This window comes from Oxyura jamaicensis, assembly GCF_011077185.1.
Source record: "Oxyura jamaicensis isolate SHBP4307 breed ruddy duck chromosome 6 unlocalized genomic scaffold, BPBGC_Ojam_1.0 oxy6_random_OJ106625, whole genome shotgun sequence".
NCBI lineage: Eukaryota > Metazoa > Chordata > Aves > Anseriformes > Anatidae > Oxyura > Oxyura jamaicensis.
Genome location: NW_023304018.1, coordinates 11565 through 30682, shown reverse-complemented (window position 1 = coordinate 30682; position 19118 = coordinate 11565). Strand labels below are relative to the sequence as shown.

The 19118-nt window shown below is 57.0% G+C and overlaps 2 protein-coding genes across 2 annotated transcripts; both read right to left on the bottom strand.

The window, feature by feature from the left end:
* Positions 1–1639: 1639 nt before the first annotated feature.
* On the bottom strand, positions 1640–3018 carry LOC118157507 (steroidogenic acute regulatory protein, mitochondrial-like). Its single transcript, XM_035311868.1, has 5 exons — positions 2995–3018; positions 2746–2904; positions 2491–2666; positions 2308–2401; positions 1640–2230 (listed from the first exon to the last, which is right to left on the bottom strand). The coding sequence occupies exons 2-5, from the start codon at positions 2779–2781 to the stop codon at positions 2129–2131; spliced, it is 408 nt and encodes a 135-aa protein (XP_035167759.1). The 5' UTR covers positions 2782–2904; positions 2995–3018; the 3' UTR covers positions 1640–2128.
* Positions 3019–8526: 5508 nt separating this feature from the next.
* LOC118157505 (microsomal triglyceride transfer protein-like) lies at positions 8527–18767 on the bottom strand. The gene is made up of 18 exons (XM_035311864.1): positions 18489–18767; positions 17015–17196; positions 16757–16900; positions 16236–16343; positions 15976–16092; positions 15159–15298; positions 14921–15071; positions 14296–14453; positions 13694–13859; positions 13155–13262; positions 12823–13035; positions 12521–12735; positions 11948–12045; positions 11135–11256; positions 10662–10889; positions 10310–10434; positions 9871–10041; positions 8527–8999 (listed from the first exon to the last, which is right to left on the bottom strand). The coding sequence occupies exons 1-18, from the start codon at positions 18601–18603 to the stop codon at positions 8849–8851; spliced, it is 2712 nt and encodes a 903-aa protein (XP_035167755.1). The 5' UTR covers positions 18604–18767; the 3' UTR covers positions 8527–8848.
* Between the last annotated feature and the right edge of the window lie 351 nt (positions 18768–19118).

Sequence of the window (19118 nt, the reverse complement as noted above, 5' to 3'; positions counted from 1 at the left end):
CCAACTTCCAGCGTCCCCATGGCCACGACCCCGATCTCTTCTCCCTTGTCTCCAGTGTCTGTAGGGCACCGAGACGTTACGGGGTCCCGTGGGGAAAGCTGGGAAGCCCCGCTGCCAGGAGGAACGCCGCTGCGCCCAGGGCATCGCGCTGGGCTCAGCTCTAAGGGGTTAGGGTTCCTCTGCGGGTGGGAGCTGCCCTCTTGCCCCCCCACCTTTTGTCTTACGGGGGGAGAAGGGGGAGGGGTGAGTAGTGCCATCACAATCTGGTGCCAAATACTAAATATATGCACAGCACTTTAGAAGCACAGGGCCCCGTGCAGCTGGCAGGGGAGCTGGACCCCCGAGGGCCCTGGAGGCAGGAGGAAGGTGTGGGGGACGAGTGCTGCTGGGGAGGGGGCTCTGGGTGCTGAGGTGTAGGCCGAGGGAGGCTCTGAAGGAGGGAGGCAGGGCGGGAGGAGAGGCCAGGCTGCGCTGGGAGCACAGGAGGTGTTGGGCATCTTCCCTCTTGTGGCTGGAGGAGAGGTGGCAGACAGGGTTTCATTTCGGTGCTCGGTTTCCAAGAAGGAAACCCATGAATGGTGTACGTGGGGCACGGAGAGCTGCGCAAGGCTGCCGGCTCTTCTGTGCTCTTCCTTTCCCCCCCCCCCCACACCCAGTTCCCTTTCCGAAACGGGCTGTAAGCCAGCACGGCTGTGGTGCTGCGTGTGCCCACACCTGGTCGCCAGGGCTTGGTGGCGAGGTGGCCGGGCTGCTGGGAGCCCGGTGGCTTCAGGATGCGCTGCTTTGGGGACTGCTGCTCTGCCGGGCAGGGCGCACGGGCAGGGGGCTGCACCCACAACAGTTGCGTGGTCAGAAGATGTTTGAGGTCAGGGCGTCTCAGAGGAACTCAAACGATCCCAAAAGGGCCGAAGAGACGTGAAGAGGCTCCTCCTGCCCCCCGTCACCTCCGAGTCGAGGCTGGGCGAGCATTGCTCTGAACAGCCCCTGGACGTGCCCTGCCTCCCCAAACCGCTGCACGTAGGCATGAATCGGGCATGGCGCGGAGCCACACGTCGAGCCAAGCACCCAGCACACCTCACCGTGGGACGCGGACAGAGCGGGGTGCGTCCCACCCTGCCCCTTTTGCAGCTCCCTCCGCCGGGAGGGACAGCATTTATTTATTGTGCCAAAGATTACGCTTCGCTTCGGGCGCCGTTTGCGCTCCCGGGAGCGTCCCCACCCCGTGCAGAGCCTGGCGGGAGGCTGCACGGACCCCGCCCGCGGCTCCTGCAGTTGGCTGGGTGCCCTGAAAAAAATTACCAGCTGCACTCCCCTGGTCGGTGCTGTCCTGGGCATTATGGCTTTCTTGCAGTAGTTTTTGCAGTGGTTCATTGCTGTAGGGCAGAGGGGGTCGGTGCCTTGGTGTCGAGGCGGTCGGTGCCTCGGTGCCGCAGAGGGGACAAGGTTTTGGCACAGGGGTGCTGCCCCCACGCCCCTCGTGCCCCACCTGCTCCCCCCAGCGCTGCCACCAGCGATGTGTAAAGTTTTGTACATACCAGATTCAGAGCTTTTTAACTTTTAATATTTATTAATTTTGTTGGGTTCGCCTCTTTTTTTTTTTTTTTTTTTTGGAACTCTAACATAACGTTTAAAAAAGAAAAGAAAAATGCACACCGCTGTCTGTTTCTGTGGATTTATTTGGGGTGGAGGTAGGGGAATAATTTATGAGCGTGTGACCTGCATGTGGTTGAAATGAGTCTCAGGGGGTCTGAAACCACCTCTGTTTTATTTAACTCCTATTTATCAGCCAGAGTTTCACCTAGCTGCTTCAACAGCGTTTTTTTTCCCCCAATAAATAAGACAGAAAACCAGCTGGACGTATAAATTACAACCATCCTGAAAGGGCTGCCTAACGTTTCGTGACCCCCAGGAGGGGCTGCGCAGCTTCGCTCCTCCATGCCTTGCTTTTGCAGCGCTTTCGGGGATCCCTGCTCCGGCTGCGCGTGCTCCGGGTGGCACAGGAGGGGAAAATCCTATCCCTCTGTACATATATACACGTATAAACGCAGAGCGTAGCTGTTCCAAAAATAAATAAAGCTGGGGTACCGGTCCGGGGGAGCCCCCAGGCGATTTGGGGGTCCCGGGGGGCTCACGGCCGCGCGGTGGCTGAGAGGTGCCGGCGGAGGTGCCCGATGAAGTCCGCTTGGCACCGCGGCAGGACGCGGTCGGTGACGGCGGCGGGGATCCAGCCCTGCGGGAGGGAAGGCACCCAAAGGGTCAGGACGGAGCCGGGGGGCCGGGCTGGGGGCTGGTTTGGGTGTCACTCGCCTTGAGGTCCACGCTGAGCAGCCAGGTGACGCGGGTGCAGCCGGGGTCCCCCGCCAGCGGTTGCAGCGCGATGCAGCTCAGCCGCGTCTCAGCCCTGTGGTGGGCGAAGAAGGAGAATTTCGGGGGGCGAGGGTCCCTCTGGCTGGGGCGCTGCGGGGTCTCCCTCCAGCCCCGCTGCTTTACCTGACGCAGTCCTCCTGCGCCGGCAGCCGCTCGAGGCGCGCGGCGGTGCCCACCAGGTAGACGGCCGCCTGCGCCCGCCGGCGGTGCCGCACGCTCACAAAGTCCCTGCGGCCCACCGGGCTGGTGGCCGTCACCTCGTGCGTCACCAGCGTGTCCTCGCCCAGGCGCTGCAGCACCTGTGGGCCCGGAGAGCTCGGTCTGCGGCCAGTCCCCACCCCGATGGGACGTTAACCCAGGCCAAAGGTGCCTGCCTACCTCCACACGGCTGAGGCTGGGGTTCCAGCGGGGCATCTGCTCCAGCTCCTCGAACAGCTCGCGGTGCAGCCGCCCCACCGGTGCGGCCAGGACTGCCTCCACCCGAAACACCCTGCCCAGTCCCGGCAGCACGGCGCTGGACACGGCGGCCCCGGCATCCTGTGGGGCACAGCACCACGTCAAACCTGCTCCCCCAAATGCCCCAGAGCTTTTGTGGCACGTAAAGGAGATGGGTTCGGGGGCTTTCACCAGCACGGCCTCTGCCTGCCAGCTCGGGGGGGTGCTGCAGGATGCTCAGCGCTCGCTGCAGGGCTCTTTCTCCTTGGTGGATGTAGGAGAGATCTGTGCTGGAGAACCGGTGGGTGCTGACGTCTCCTCCGGGCTCTGTGCACCTGGCTTTAGGAGCAAGTGTAAATGCAGAAAAATAGGAAAAATTCTGCTCCCCCCCTCCCCAGCTTTGCTTGGAGGTGCACACATCCAGGACAGGGGGTCGGGCACAGAAGTGCAAGCCCGATGAATTTGCCACGTTTCAGGACTTTGGGTGAGCAGGGTGGAACTGCAGACACAGACCAGGCCCTGGCTTTTCCAAAACCTCAGCATCTGCCCCCCCTTGCCACCAGTTTTAAGCTACTGGAGACCAGTGCAGAGGTGAGAAGCCAATTAGCTCTGTCCCACCAAATAATAACGGGGCAAATCGGGGCCTTTTACTGCCCATCCCTCGATGGAAGGGGGCTGAAAAACACGGTGTGCAGGTGCCTGGGCTGAGCAGGCTGCTTACCGGCGTCCTTCCCCATGAGCCTCTGGATATAACAAGGGATTTCGGAGGGCAGCTGATGGGAGCCGCTCAGCACCAGCCCTCTCACGTCCCTCTGTATCGCTGCCACGGCTGTTAGCTTCAGGCCTGGGGGAGAGACGCGTGCTGGTCACCACCGAGCGTGTGAGGAAGATGCAAACCATTAAAAAAAAAAAAAAAATGTGCATTTTGGGGGGCTGTAAAGGGAAGGAGGCTCCTGGCTCTCCTGCCTCTGCCACAAACGATGGGAAGCCGCGGTGTGGTTGCTGAGCGCTGCCAGTGCCTCCCGGGTTCACCGCTGGCTGTGCCCAGATCTGGGAGGCTGTGGGAGGATCGCGCTTGTCCTGCACAGCTCCAAACCAAGCAGACTCCTTAATATCAGGATACTTCAGTATTATTCATTAGATACGGTCTGATAAGCAAAAAAGACCCACGCCGTTCCCCTCTGTAACTTGTCCTGTCTCTGGTGGTGGAAGCCAACGGCATTAATGAGCTGCTCCGAGACAGGGACTTCATCTCGGGCTTTAGCTTTCCCTCCCCGTACCTCTCACAAGAGATTTTCCCCACAGGTATTTGCAGAGCGAGCACCTCCTTTAGGGCCTTTTAACCATCTCTTCTTAGCCTCTCCTTTTGGACCCCCTGAGCATCTCCTTTTGAACCCTCGCAGCATCGTCTTTTGGACGTCCTGAGCACCATCTCCTTTTGGGTCCCCTGAGCATCTCCTTTGGAGCCCCTGAGCATCTCCTCTCAGGTTCTCCTTTTGAACCCTCTCAGCATCTCCTTTCAGCCCCCCCATCCCTGTGTTTTCCCCAGGTGCTTACCGGGCAGCCTGCGGAGGTGGTCGTGGGCGATGCCGCAGCACAGCTTGACGGTGGCCTGCAGCATGGCTCGGGGACAGGCGCCCCGTGGCGTCCCCTCGCGCCTTTATGGGCGGCCTGAAGGACGGCACCTGGTGATAGGAGTGCTGCCAGAGAGCAGCTGGGAAGAGGGAGTGCTCAAGGACACGGCGAGCAAAAGGAGGGGCTGGAGGGAGAGGGCGCGCATCCTGCTGAGCCAGCACTCATGCTCGTGGAAAATCTTGTTTCTCCCTATGGGAACTTCTTAGGAGCTGCGATTGCTGCTATCCCACCTCCTCAAATCACTCCTCATTTTCCTCCGGCCGTGCCTGCTTTTCCAAGCACTTTGGGAACCCTGCGTGGTATTTGCCATGGAGGGGCTCCCCCAGCCCTGGTACCCAAGGGGCAGATGTTTCTGTTTCAGCGTCACCGTGGCTCACTTAGCAAGGTCCCCAGGAGGGCTTCCTGGAACATCTCCGTGTTATCCGAAGCCACGGGATCACAGAAAAGATGAGGCTGGAAGGGCCCTCTGGAGGTCACCCGGTCCATCCCCCTGCTCATGCAGGGCCACCCGGGGCTTCCCTGCGGGGAAAACCCCATGCCGCAGCCGCTGGGGTCGCACAGCTGTGCCCACTTGCTTCCTCAGCTTTCCTCCTTGCTTCCTGATTGCTGCAGCGGGTATATGAGCATCCCCCACCCACCGTGGTGCCCCTCAGCTGCCCTCCTGTGTGTTTACAAGGTGCTCCAGGGTGGTTGGGTGGTTTCCTACTTCTGTGGGCTTGTGCACGTGCTGTGTGCTTGCAGGAGAGCCTTGCAGCCATGCCCGGGTGATGTGCACGGCCCAAAGTGCTCCTGAGCTTTGCAGGTTGGGCTTGGGATGCCCACTGTAGCCTGATCCCAGCTGTGTGGGTGCCTTGGTGAGTTGCAAACTGCCTTTTTTTTTTTTTTTTTTTTTTTTTTTTCTGGATTTTTTTTTCCATGGGGTTTGTGCAGTTGCTGAGGCCTAGCAGCTTGGAAATACTGAATTTTTGTCTCCTTTGCAAGGAGAGGAAGCACAGTGGGTGTTAAGAGCCCTGCCCCAGTGCCTGAAGCGGGCACCTTATGTCTCCGGGGGTGCTCTGTCCTCTCACACACATCCTCCTCGCTTCTGTGCACGCTTTTTTGGCTTAGTTTTGTCTGCAGAAAGCTGGGGTAGACAGGCAGATAGTGTTTTATCACCCCCTTTGGTGGGCGGTGTCCCCAGGGGCCGTACGCCCTGTGCTGGGCATGGGCTGGCTTAGAGGGAAGGAGCAGGGCCCCGATGCTGTGCGCCGGGGGGCTGTGCACCCAGACCCTGTATGGCCACGGGGAGAGGTTTTTGGGGCCGACATCCCCACGGGGACCGGCTGCAGCCGCTGGAGGTCACTGCTGGTCCGCGGCGCCGCACGCGAAGCTGGTGGGACTGCTCACGGAGGTGTCCTACAAGCAGGCAGTGCCACCGGCTGTGAAAACGCCCCAGTCCCGGCCATGAGATGAGAAATGGGAAATTACGGGCTGCTCGCTGGGGAAAGGGTGAAGATGGGGAGCAAGCGGGGCTCGGAGGAAGAGGGGGCTTGCTGCTGCTGCTGCCTTCCTCGCTCACCCACCGGCTATCAGCAAGCTGGCAAGCACAACAAGGAGATAGGGGCTGCCTCCTCCCACGGTCACACAGATCCTCCTGTTCAGACCCGAGGGCAAGTCCCGGGGTGGTTTTTCTCTCTGCATCCTTGAGGTTTGCTCTGTGCGAGATCGTCCCGTAACCAGCGGAGCCTTGATGCAGGGGAGGCCCAAATTTCAAGCTGTGTCTTGGATGGCCTCCAATACCTTCCCAGGAATGGGAAGGAGAGGATAAGACAACCTTTCCTGCCCCGTGGAGTACCTCTTGCAGGGCTGCTGCCATCCCTAACGGTGCTCTGGGGGTTTTCAGGAGCAGAAGTGGCCCCCACGTCCCCATCCTGCAGCACTGTTGGGGGCATTTGGGTACACATCTCTAGGGCACCCTAAGTACGGACCCAGACAGCAGGTCCCCGGGGAGCATGGATTTGGGGTGGCTTTAGCCATGTTGTTCTGGCTGGGAGCATCTATGGGAATGCCTCTCTGCCTCTGTGTCCAGAGAAGTCAAGAGTCAAAGAGAAAATACAAAAAATACACTCCATTTATTTCTGTACATAACCAAAGCACTGGTAATTAGTGCCACCCAGAAGAAGCAGACAAGTTTCCTTCCCCAAAAAGCAGGAGGCTGCTATATTAACATCAGGTTCTCAATTTTAACAATCCCAATTTCCCTATTATTCCTAAAAAAAAAAAAAAAAAAAAAAAGCAAGTTTTCTAATACACAAAAGGGCTAAAAATATTTCAAAGGCATCTCCTTATCAGGAAGGAACCAAGAAGTACTGCTGCTCCTTGCAAGCTTCCCTCTCGTGCTGGAGAGGTGTCCAGCATCCGTGCCCGATAACAATCCAAACTGGGAGGAGAATGCAAAACAGAAGAATAATATTTACTTGAAGCTAATTGTGATATTCATAAATTGTCACTGAAAGAGCCCAAATATCAGCAGAAAAGGGAAGCTGCTGTATCTGTTGCTGGAACGCTGCCTTCTGCACGTGGGGCTGGGGCGATCTTATCTCCAGCCCCTGCCTCGGGTAGCAGGGAAGGGGAACTGCTGTTCGGGTGATAAGAGGGGCCAGAGGCTTCCCCATTAATATGTAAACTTTGGATCAAAAAGCAGACGAGAGGCCCTAGGCAGGAGTCATCTCTCTCCATAGATGGGTTTGTACTCCATGTGTGCAAGCAGAATGCCTGCCGGGTGGTGTTGGCTGGCTTCCGTAAGGAGGAGGAAGGGGATGGGGTGGAGGTGTGACCCCAGTGCTTAGCCTCACCGGTTTTGGCTGAATAATGACCGCCCTGAGGGAAGATGACCTGAAGCAGCAGTTTTGTAGTAGTTGGCCAAGCTTTCTGTGGTAGACCCTCAAATCCAGAAAGGACGACTTCAGTTTTGCCCTCTTGATCTCTTTTCATCTGCGTTTGTCTCGTGAGATGGGCTGAACCAGTGAAAATTAATAAATACCCCCAGGATGGAGAACCATCCAAACACCTTGACACCTGCACCCGTGGTTTGAAACCATCTGGTTCTCCAGCTGAGCACTGCTGACTGCAGATCCAGCTCTGTATTGCACCCCTGTTGGAGTAACAATTTATCTGCTTCTGGTGTCTTTGCCCCCATGCTGGGAGTCCTCCTAATCTCAAACCACCTCTCAGGATTTCTTTTCTATATTAAAATCTCGTGCAAGAGTAAGAAGGTCAGTGAGGGCCAGCACCACGAGGGGGATATGCAGAGCTGTGACGATGGTTTAATACCTTGGCACGCCCTTGTTCTTCCCCTTTCCTGCAGCCTTTCCAGGCTCTGCAGTCCCCCATCTCCTCCTGACCTCCCCCAGCAGCTGGTGGCTCTCCCCCACTCGTTCCACGTTTTTCATCTCCATCTTCAATGTGATTCTCCCTGATTAGAGGCGAGGGCTGAGACCGCAGGTCCGTGCTTTTATGGAGGGTCTCTTGCTGTTGGGAAGCCTCCCTTAACTTTGCTTTGGTTTCCCTAAGGTCTGTGGGTCACCTTCCTCTGCCTTGCTCCTTTTTTTTTTTTTTCCTTCTTGTTGCCCCAGGCAGGAATCTGACCCCAGTGAAATCCGAGCTATTCCCCTGCTGGGCTCACCCTTGCTGCCTCGTGTGGCACTGGCCATATCCCTGGCAACAGAGAGCACATTCCCTGCGGGAATAACAGGAAGGCTGGGCTGCCTTCATATGCAAATAAATGCAAACACAGCTGATTACGCTAGAAAGAATTTACAATAAGTGGCAACAGGTTACGCAGCATCTTGTTTTTCTGTGCTGTCTCTCCCTGGAGATTATTCCGGGGTGAATGTCTATGTGGCTGCATTAATACATATATAAAAGAAGCCCCATGCCTCCTCCAGAAATATTTTTTTCCGTGTTCCTGGACTCCTCAGCATCACCAAACTGCGCTAAGGGTGTGTGGGCAATCTGCTGCTGGCCAGCTGTAGATGTGTTCCCTTCTGACTGCCCAATAAATGGGGGGGGAACACGGCGTTTTTGGGTATCAGCTTGCAGAACGCTTTCTTAGGCTGTCAGAAACTTTCTTGCAGCAGAAGGCAGAATTTTACAAGGCTCGTTATATCGACCACTCTGGCTTCAAGCAAGCCATGAAGGAGAAGAGCTCAGGATAAGGAAAGTCCAGGGTGGGAAGGTCAGAGCTGGCCCCAAACCAGGGATACCTCTTGATGACCTGCAGCAGTTCCTCTCGGTCTCTTCTGAAGCCCCCATTTCAGCATTTCCCATCATGGCTGTGGTGGAATTGGGCAGGGCACGTTGGGCTCATGGAGAACTGGGGCACGTGGCAGAAGGGGATGCAGTAACCCAGTCCCAAAGTGCTCTGGTTCTCCTACGCCTCCTTCTCCGCTGCCAGCAGGAGGCTGCACGCCCTGGAGTTGTCCAGGTGCAAGGCCAGCTCCCGGCTGGGCACGGCGCCCCGCCTGCCCTTCCGAGAGGTGCTGCTCTGGTTCCCAGCAGATCTGGAGACTGTGAAGATCTCTCTGTTGGAACAAGGGGACAGCAGGAGGTCAGGAGGTGGTGGACCTCATCCTTCCAGAGCACTGTGTTCATCTGCAGGGCTCCGTGCCTCCTGATGGCACGTCCACTCAATTCACCATCACCTTGTAACAGCTTTTTCCTCTCCCTGCCAGTCCTGACCCACTGTGCTCAAAAAATGTACACCCATTAATCCCCTCTTCTCCCCAGGAAGCCCTCCTCTTTATCAAGCCTCTAATGATGTTTATGAAGTAAGCCCGTGGCTGATGGGACCTTCCCTTGCTGCCCACGGTGTGATCCCTTCTTGTTGGGTTGCTCCAACCCAGCCCTGTGCTCGGGGCAGGAGGTTTGCATGGGGCTCTGTGAGACACAGCTCTTGGAAAGGGCCTGGTTTGGGGCTCAGGGAGGAGAAGCAACTGATTAATCCTCTCACCAAACCATTAAAATTGTTTCTGGTCAATCTTCTCTTGAATGTGGTGGCGAAAATGCTCCTTAGAGCATTTTCTTTATATGCATTAATCCTGATATGCATGATGACTGGGACTCGTGTTAGGCAGTCTTTTCTGTCCTCCCAGCCTTTGGCATCTGCTTTGCCAGTGGGATTCCTTCCTCCACCCTCCCGGGTCGTTGCGCACGGTCACGGCTCCTCGCGCTTTGGGCACCTCCAGCAAGGGCTGCCTGAGCCTGGTGTGCTGTGGAGGCACCCGTGAGGAAGAAGCGTTGCAATGTCTGGGTTCAGGGGGTTATCAGCAACAGCAGTGGGCTACGAGTTCCTGCATGAAGCAGATGTGTCACCTCCTGTGCTGGGTGTTGAGGACAGGGACGGCTTGTCCTTGGCGAGGAGCTCTGCCAGTGTTGCTGCTCCATGGGGCTTACCTGTATGGGACCTGCTCCTCTCTCAGCTGCAGGCACATGAGCACCGGGCTGCTGGAAAACCTCAGGAAGGTGTCGAAGTGGATGGAGGACTCCGCCTCCGTCTGGCTTCTCACGGTGGTTTGAAGGAAAGGGGCATCTAGTTCTGCCTGGAAATCGATGGCGAGGCTTCCCCTGCAGGAGGGGAGCACGCAAGTCTGGTCACCGAGCAAAGACCTTGGGCACTGGACAGCTCCTCAGACACCTCAGCTGTAAGTCCAGCCATGGAGCTGAAGATCCTGTGTGTCCACCACCCCCTGTCCGAGGCACGGCTGGACCCAGCAGGAGAAAGGCAGGGGGCTGTGGCGGGGCAGCCCGAGGTGGGGCAGCCCTTGTTTGGGTGCTGAGCCCCCCAGGGATCCTGTACCCCCCCCCCCAGCCAAGCAGCTCCCCACCCACTGACCTGGTGTTGATGCTGGTCCTCAGCTCCTGCTCCCAAATGTTCACGTCCATGTTGGCCGAAATGTCGAGCCCGAGCCCGCCCAGGACTTTGACCACCACTTGGAGGCCGGACTGTAGGGGAATGACCTGGGGGAAGGAGAGGGCAGCTCTTGCTGTGCCCAGGCCCAGCTCCTGGCCATGACCCAGGCCCAGCTCCTGGCCCAAAGACCTGCCTCGGTGCCACCTCGACCCTGCGTGTGTATCCACAGTGAACAAGCCTGACCTGGTGGATTTTAGGTGTGGGATTCACACGGTGCGTCATGGACCTGTCTGGTGGCCAACGGGGACCGAGGCAGGCCACCCCCATCCAGTACCTGGTGATGGTCCATCAGCAGGAGGTTCCCTTTGACCACGCTTGTGGGCTCTCCGCTGCTTAGCAGAACCTTGGCCATTAAGTCTGCGTACCCCTGGAAGAAGACAATCGGCCGCAGCTGAACGTCGAAGAAGACGGCAGACATCCCGGCCTTGAGCTCTGTCTCCTCTTCCCCTTCCAGGACGCTCTCTCCCAGCATAGATTCCATCCCTTGGGCTTCGATAGTGACCTAAAACACAGAAATGGGGACACGTCAGGTGCATGGAGCACAGCTGGAGACTCACTTTTGGGCACCATGATGCTATTTGTCCAGCCCTCCTCCTCTGGGGCAGGCTCCCTTCTCCAGAGCAGGGCTTCCCTTCGGTGACCCTTGCAGCAAGGGGGTGAACTAACAAGCTGCACGCCCTCTGGGGTTTCTGGTACGGGGTGCTCTGGGTGGGGAGGAGAAGCCGAACCCCGCTGCTGCCCTCTCACCTGAGCCGCACGGAGCTGCCTGTGGTGGCTGAGCAGCGAGAAGTCGGAGACGCTCTTTCTCAGGAACCCGCCCTCCAAAAACAGCAGATCCAGCCCAAAAGTGGAGAGCAGGTCCTCGGTGGCTGAAAGACAGAGCTGCCCATGAACACCTGGTGAAGCTAAATTATTCAGAGGGGGGAAGTTTCTCTGCGCCTTCTCCTACCATTCTTGGAATAGCAGGGCAGGGGTTTTCCTGCAGGTGTTGGTTATTTTGCCCCCGCGCATCCCCGACAAGGCTAGGCTGAGATAACTCGAAGGGGGACAGCAATGAGGGCCGAGGGGAGAAGATGTAAGCAGATATTTAGCAAGCACTGATTGCTGTAGCCCCTTTGAAGTTTGGTGATTTTTTTGTCTCGGTACAAGGATTCTCCTCTTTGAAGACCTTATTAAAAATACCGAAAGAACCGAGGAATGGGGCTAAGTATCTTGACTTATCGGGAAGAGCGCAAACTCCCACCTACAGCCTACTCTTGGCTTTGTCTCCAGCTGAAGTTCCTCTGTCAAATGAGCAGGATTTGGGAAAAATATGTGACGGGGCCCAGCCCACCTGCTGCGGAAAGCAGGGTGGTCACAGGGACCTCACAGGAGGGCAAACACATCTCAGGTGGTGGCAAGCAGCCAGCATCCGATGGGAGACGTGCTCAGAAGCCCCAGCCCGAGATTTTGGGGGCATTTCCATAAAGCTGAGGCTTCTGCTGCAACCCGCCTTTCCCCACCAGCCCCTCCGTCAGGCTTTTGAGGGGAGCAGGGGACCGGTGTCCGCCGTGGTGTCACCTGTCAGAGGTCCCAAGAAGGAGGAGGAGGTGCCAGCTTTCGAGAAGTGGTTGTAGTTGTTTATCTGGGGGTCTCCCATGATGTCCTTCATTATCTTCCTAGAAGCGAGAGGGAAACCACGTGTAAGGGCCGGGAAGGAAGGAAAATGAGTGGAAGTGAGGGAGGGCTGTGCAAAGAAAAGGAAATATGAATTTCAGAGCTGTTCCGGTTGCTGATGAGTGTGAGCAAAGAGGGCAATGGGCAGACTGGGGCTGCCCTGGAATTTGCCTCTCCTCTGGTTTATTAGGATAAACCATCCGAATATTTTTGTGCAGCTTCTGCTTAGCTCTGGAAACTGTTAGATCTTGGCTTGTTCCATGCCGATAGGGAGATTAACGCGGTTACAAGCCGTGCGCTGCCCTGCGAGCTGGAGCTCTGCCTTCCAAGGACTCTGCTGCAGCCACGAGCCTGGGTCCTGCGGCCGCTTTGGGGCACCCAGCTTTAAGGGCTCAAAAGCTGAAGCTGGAGCAATGAGGAGGGGAAAAAAGCAGTGTAAACCTAGGGGAAAAAGGCAGCCTCCTGCTCCAAACCCACCTCGCTGGGTGGTGCTCAGCACGCAGGCTGCTCTGGACCTTGCGCAGCAGGAACGTCGCTGTTTCTGTTTCCATCTCCCCCGTGGCCAGCAGGATGTTGATGACATCCATGGGCAAGGGCTGGCTGTCCAGGAGGATTTCTGCAGCGGCCAGGCGGCACGTTTTCTCGTAGCTCTTCCTCTTCTCATGGAAAATCCTCCTCATCGCCCTCTTCACCTGGGAGAGGGCAGTTTGAGAGGTGCCAAGAGTGGTGGGGACCCCCACGGGAAAGGAGCACAGAGCTTTGGTGGCTTCCCGTCATACCTCGCTGGAGATGTGCCGAGCAGGGAATCTCCGCAGGGCAGAGATGGCCGCAGCAGAGATGGCGGTGGGACCTTCCTCTGCGTGCTCCAGGAGGATGGGGATGGTCTCGGGCAGCACCGCGTTCCCCAGGGCCAGCAGGTGGATCACCGCCTCGGGCTCCTCCTTGGCACTCCTCAGCCCTGCGAGGACGGCTTCAACGCCACGCTCCACCTCCTGGTCAGGTTGGGCAAGGGAGCAGAAGCGAAGGAGGATGAGGAGAGGGCCGGGAGGTGTTTTGGGAAGCCCTGGGGGTGTTTGGGGTCTGGGGAAGATGGGGTGTTGCAGGGGCCCACCTGCAGCCCGCGCAGCCGCTGCCGGCACAGCTTGCCCACCAGGGAGCCCAGAGCGACCGCCCCCGTCTCCCGCACCTCGGGGGCCAGCTGCTTCCCATCCAGCTTGTCCTGGGTGTTAGGAAACATGAGAAAAAAGGGAAAAAGAGAAAGGAGGAGTAGGTTTAGCTGTTATCGCAGAGCATTTATCCAAACAGCAGGGAGAAGCTGCCTGCTTTTGAGGAGGCAATGCGTGGCTTAGTTGGATAAAATGCTACCATTTTTCACAGTGGCTGTTAGTTAAGCTTTTATTACTTGACGTAAAGCACCTTCTGCGGGATACTTCTCCCCGAGGAACATCTACTCCTATTGCCAGTGTCCCATTAAAAGCACATAAAGTAATCACACGGGTAGGAAGGTCTATTTCTACAGACTTTAGTGTCTATAGAATGTACCTGTGCATCTACAGATAAATATTTTTTGCCATTCCCTCCTGGCTGAAAGCAGGTGAGGACCCACCCTGGATGCAGGTCCCTCTGAAGGAGAGGAATGTCCCCACTCACCAGCACCAAGCGGAGGAGCTCTTTTGAAGGCCGGGGTGAGAAAGCTGCTGCATAGAGAAACGTCTCCAGCAGGGACTTGGGGTCCTTGCTGAAGTCAAGGAAATCCGAGAGAGCTGCCAAGGATGCCACCGACTGCGCGGCCACCGCTGCCTCCACGACGAAGGGGCTGGAGGGAGAGGCGGGAGGTCATCACTGGTGGTGCTGGAGAAGACACTCATCCCCCTCCCTGTGCTTTATGACTCATCGGAGCTTCAGTTCTTGGGTGAAAAGACCCAAAAGGTTGGTTCTTGCTCCGAACTTCCCCATTTTTAGGGCTCACACTGACCAGGATGGATGCTACGGGCATGTAAACGGAGCGTTTGCTCTGCTCCAATGCCACCTTAGTCAAAAACAAAATAAAAGGGCATGTGGTGTTTGTACAGTGTGGGAATTCAGGGAAACCAGAGCGCTTTTGGACTGCCAGGTCATGGTGGGAAAGCTGCCGTGCTGCTGCGTGGACTGGGTACGGTTACGGAGCAGCACGTCCCTGCGTGCCACGGTCCTACATGCCATTTATCGGCACGGAAATCCCCTTTTGGTGAGGTAGCGAGCAGGAGCCTCACAGCATCTCCTCGGGAGCCCTCTTCAGCAGCTGCAGCACATCTCTCCTCTTGGCGCCGCGCAGCATCTGGAGGAACCTCTGGAACCGCCACGCGGCCGCCGCCTGCGAGAGGTCCCCCTGGGCACTCTGGCCATCAAAGGTCTTCAGGTAGGCGACCAGCTGTAAGGACAGTTGGGGGAATTTCGCCTCTTTCTCTTGGCTCCTGAGTCAAGGGATGATATTTAAACTCGGGTAACGTTTAGGAGGGGAAGCGGCCCACTGGGATGCTGAATTTAGGCCACGCAGCCAGAGGGATGAGCAGATGATCTACTGCATGGTCCCACCTGCAGTGCTGAGGGCTTGTGCTGAAGCCCCAAACCCTCAATTTGAGAGACTGAGGGCATCACCAGTCACTGTGGCTCCTGAATTACCAAATGAAATGCCTGGGGGACTTGAGGAGGCAGAAATTTCTCCTTGCCAGCCTGAGCAGTGGTGGAAGCACGTCCTGCCCTCAGCCCCGGGACGCGTTTAGCCTGGCTGGATGTGCCAGTCGTGCACCCTCACCGCGGTTTAACCCCAAATCCTTCCACCTCCTCCCATCCACCCCAGGCACGTGGAGATTTATTGGGCCGTGTGGTGTCACCGACCGAGGGGCAGTGGGTGCAGCCCCTCCTGAAGGGCAGGCTGGCCGTCCCCAGGGGCTGGTGCTGGCCATCCGTGCCAGCCAGCGCGTCCTCAAGGCTCCTTCTGGCTTCTTCTTCTGGGGCAGGAGATGAGGACACCAGCTCGAGCTGCTGCCTGTTAGGGGAGAAGCAGCCACTGGTGGGTGAGTTGGTCTCACGCCGAGCCCCCCTGTCCAGGCAGGGGGACGGGGACATTGCTCACCTCGAGCTGATTTTGACACCGGTGGTGGACCTCAGGGCTAGGGCCACCAAGTGGCTTTCCTCTGCCAGCACCGACTGGAGCACGCTGTCTTTCACCACGTACTGGCTTCTGCTGGTGGGCTGCCACTGGACTCCAAAAATCTAAAAAAAAAAAAAAAAAAAAAAAAAGGAAAATCCAGAAGGGCCCGATCTCTTCCCAGGGGTGGGAGAAGGCAGCCCCCGGTGAGGGCCGTGGCGTGCGGAGGAGGACTGGTGACACCGTGTGGGCCTTCTCTTTTATTACAGGGTGGTGTCACCGTGCCTCGGCCGCTGGCGATGAAGGCAGCAGGAGGAGGAAGGGATGCTCCTGCCTGGGGATGGCAAATTGGAAGCCTACGCACTCCTGGTTTCTCCTCACAGACATCGCCTCCTGCTCTCGATAAAACCCCGTTTCCTACAAATGTGCCAGGCAGAACTTATTTTCTGGGGTGAGTTTGCTGTAACTCATAGCCAGAAAGCTTTTGTACGAGCGCTCGGCGTGTGGCTGCCGCGTGTCAAGACTCCTGCAAAGCCCGTGGGGGATCTCTGTGGCCATGTTCATGTCTACATTGAATTTAATACAATATATATATAAAACGATTTTAATAGGGGCAGAAATAACTGCATTAAGGCCCACAGAGTTTCATCTCTTCATGCCAGGGGCTAAAAGCTTGTCCCAGGCTGGCACGGAAGGCTGCCTGCTGGACTCAAAGCCCACCTGCGGGAGGATCTGGGGGGACAGCCCTAATATGCTTGACCTAAGCTTAGCTCTGCCATCGCCACGAGAGCCATGGGCTTGCCTTGTTCACAGAGGTGAATCCCACTTTTGGCTTCGTGCAGCTGAGGAGATCTTTTGTCTTTGTGATGGAGTGGTTGGACACGGTGTACGTGACCCGGCAGCTTCCAGAGGCGTCCTCCTGAAACACAGAGAAACCCCGCTTGGCAGAAACCCTTGCGGACGTTCTTCCAAGGGAAGATGATAATTTTGTAGACGTGCCTGGTCCTGAAAATCAGCTGCGGATGGTTTATATTTCTCAGTTGCTGTTCACAGCCCCCCTACCTCAACAGTGGTGCCGGCGTGGGGCTGCAGCTGGAGCAGACTGACGATGCCTCGCTTCAGGTTGGAGATCAGGGCGCCTTCTGCTTCGTCCCCATAGAGGGCTTTGACCTGGCGGGGTAAGATGTGCTGTCAGGCTGTGGGGACGGCTCCCGGGGCCCCCGGAGAAAGGCATCTCCCTTGCAACCGAAGCAATGCCCTGGAGGTTTCACTATCGCCTCCCTCAGCTGGCTCTGTGGAGGTGTGCCTGCATGTTTTAATCTTTTTTTAAAAAATAATCCTCTAAGGAGGAGAAGGTCAGAAAGGAGCTCACATCCCACCGTTGGGACTAAAGCCCAGATAAAACCCTTCTGGAGGACGGGGATAAACCCAGGGGGATGCTGCACCGCGGTAGACCGTGTGCTCCTGTATGTGCCACCGCTCTCCTCCTCGTGCTCCGACGTGGAAGCAGAGCCAGGGCAGGTGCTCGGATGAGCTTCATAGCCAGGAAAACTTTGGATCCCTGCAGGAGGGTTCCAGCTGACCTTGCCGCTGCTCCAGGAGATGAAAATCGGCTGCTGGAGCTCTGCCTGTGCCTCCGGGCTCAGCACGATCTCCGCGGGGGGACCTCCAGCACCAGCCTGCCCCTTCGCCTCTTCTGGCTGCTGTCGGGCTTTCAGGTCCTGGATCTACGACAGCAGAGAGCAACGATGTCTGCTGGAAAGCTGCCGTGCATCTTCAGGGCATGCTGGCAAGGGAAAGGGATGCAGGAAATGCAGCATCGCCCCTTGCAGGAGACGTACCTGTACCCGGAGCAGCTCCTCCCCGCCTGGGTCCCTCCAGAGCCGGCGCACCCCGAGCAGCGCCTCCGCCTGCAGCCAGCCTCCCCCGGGGGACGGCTCGGCCACGGGGTCCAGCCGCACGGCCAGGGCGTAGCGGTACTGGTGCTGCCTGCCCGGCGGGAAGGAGAGCGCCTGCGGGTCCCCTGGGGACGGGTTGCAAACGTTGAGGGGTGGTGGTCATGGCTCCCTCCGCTCCCCGAGTGCCACAGGACCTGGACTCCAGGGATGCTCGAGAACTGCACTGGGTGCTCTTTGAAGCCTGCGTCTCGTAGCCCAAATCCCAAATTTCCTGTGTCTACACGGAGAGCTGCTCACGGCACACCTCGCTACACCTGAGCTCCCCGTTCTACTTTTTCAATTTCCATAGTATTGCGCGTTAAGGGGAAGTTTGGATATTCCAGGAGTACCTAAATATCCAATTTGGAGATATACAATATTTGGATATTCCTGGTTGCATTTCCACTCTTGCCTTGGAAATCATGGCTGGAGAAGGGGCCCTGCCTGGGGACTTCAGCACTCTTGGAAAATCCCGTGCAAACTCTTTAATCCCGAAGCAAACTTTTCTGAGTGTGCCCACAGATAGGGGAGAGGTTTTGAAGGTCTTTTCAGCTCTGTGCATTAATTAATGCAAAGTCAGTTAACTTGGGGACAACACTGGTAATTTTTTTTTTTTGCTAGGAGAGAAGAGAGACTGTGCTCTTCATATCCTATGTTTTCCCTTTTTCCCCTCCTGAGCAGATCAGGAGCTGTATCAGAACCTCCGACACTTAATTAAATCACTGACCTTGCAATAGGGCAAAACGAAGCTGCTGGGGGCAGCTTTGGATCCAAACTCCCCTTTGCTTTTATCTGACTTGTTCAGAATTAGCTGGAGTTGCTTCTCTCGTTCCTGTGCACGTAGGATTTGGGGCAGGGGTGCCTTTGCCACGACAGACATTTGGTCTAATCTCTTTTTCTAAAGCCACTTAAAATCCTCCTGCAAGTCTGATGTGCTTGCTGAGCGCCTGAAATGTCTGATGGTTTTGCTACTTTTGTTATCGTGACAAACTGGGTTTTAAAATCCCTCTGAAAAATTAGCACAGTCTCAGGGGAGGGAAAAATCCCCAGTTTGAGCAGGAATCGATGGAAATCCAGCTAACTTCCCAGGCCTGCCCTCCACCAGCCCAAAGAGTTCCTGTCTTTGCGTGCTGTGCGCAGGTGGAAAAGCCCCAGCGCTCGGCTGTTCCTCGCCCCCCAGGAGGACTTCCCTGCTCCCCCGCATTCCCCAAAGCCATGAGATGCTCGGTGGCAGCTGCCATGGCAGTACCTCTTCCCTCCCCATTTAGGGGCTTGTGCAGGGCTCCGTGCAGAGCAGTGAGCCCCGGGGTGCTCTTTGTGTGCTGGGACGAGCATCTGTCCTGCTTCCCGGGACAGCCTCGGCCCCAAAGCCTCTTACCTTTCACCGTGCTCAGGAAGGAGCAGCAAAGCAGGGAGATGGAGCCCCAAAACGCCTGCGGAGCCATGGTGGGCTCTGGGAGCTGGGGAAGGAAGGGCTGGGAGGGGGGCCGCATGCACCAGCGGCTGCGCTTTGCAGCCGTCGATGGCGGGACCTGACCTTCTCCTCGTCCCGGCGCTCCACTCCCAAGGAAAAGCAAATAATTAAACCTTTGCACCAACCCCCAGTAGCCACGGAGGGTTTGGAAATCAGCTGGGCTTTGCCAAAGAGCGGTGACAGCGGGGGGAAAGCTGCAGGAAGCGTTTTGGGGTAGAGAGAAGGCGGCGGCGTGGCGAATTTGCCCCGGTGCGGGAGGCGGATGCTCGCTGCCCCATCCTTACCAAACCTTCCCTTCCCTCCTCCAGAAGAGTTGCTTTTGAAATGAAAGATCCGGGGGATTAGGGAGGGAAAGCAGCATTTTCCCTCTCCATTGAAGTTAGGGACTGGGGTTTGCAGGCTCATGTTACTTAAAGGGCCAGGCTGGAGGGGCCAGGCCAAAAAGCAGCAGGGGAAGGGGTTTGGGAAGCTGATGCTTCGCTGGCTGTGCCCTGCCAGCCGTGCAAAGTTTAGCATGCGTGAGCTTTTGGGTTG

Bases quoted from the DNA above. Each gene is read 5' to 3' on its own strand.
- LOC118157505 (XM_035311864.1), bottom strand. From the start codon at position 18,603: ATGCGGCCCCCCTCCCAGCCCTTCCTTCCCCAGCTCCCAGAGCCCACC. The intron at 16,901-17,014 runs GTACGTCTCCTG...CTGCTGTCGTAG, and splicing joins AGGAGCTGCTCCGGGTACAG to ATCCAGGACCTGAAAGCCCG. The intron at 10,890-11,134 runs GTGAGAGGGCAG...TCTGTGTTTTAG, and splicing joins GGCAGCTCCGTGCGGCTCAG to GTCACTATCGAAGCCCAAGG.
- LOC118157507 (XM_035311868.1), bottom strand. From the start codon at position 2,781: ATGCCCCGCTGGAACCCCAGCCTCAGCCGTGTGGAG. The intron at 2,667-2,745 runs GTAGGCAGGCAC...CCGGGCCCACAG, and splicing joins CCAGCCTCAGCCGTGTGGAG to GTGCTGCAGCGCCTGGGCGA. The intron at 2,402-2,490 runs GTAAAGCAGCGG...CGCCCACCACAG, and splicing joins GCGCAGGAGGACTGCGTCAG to GGCTGAGACGCGGCTGAGCT.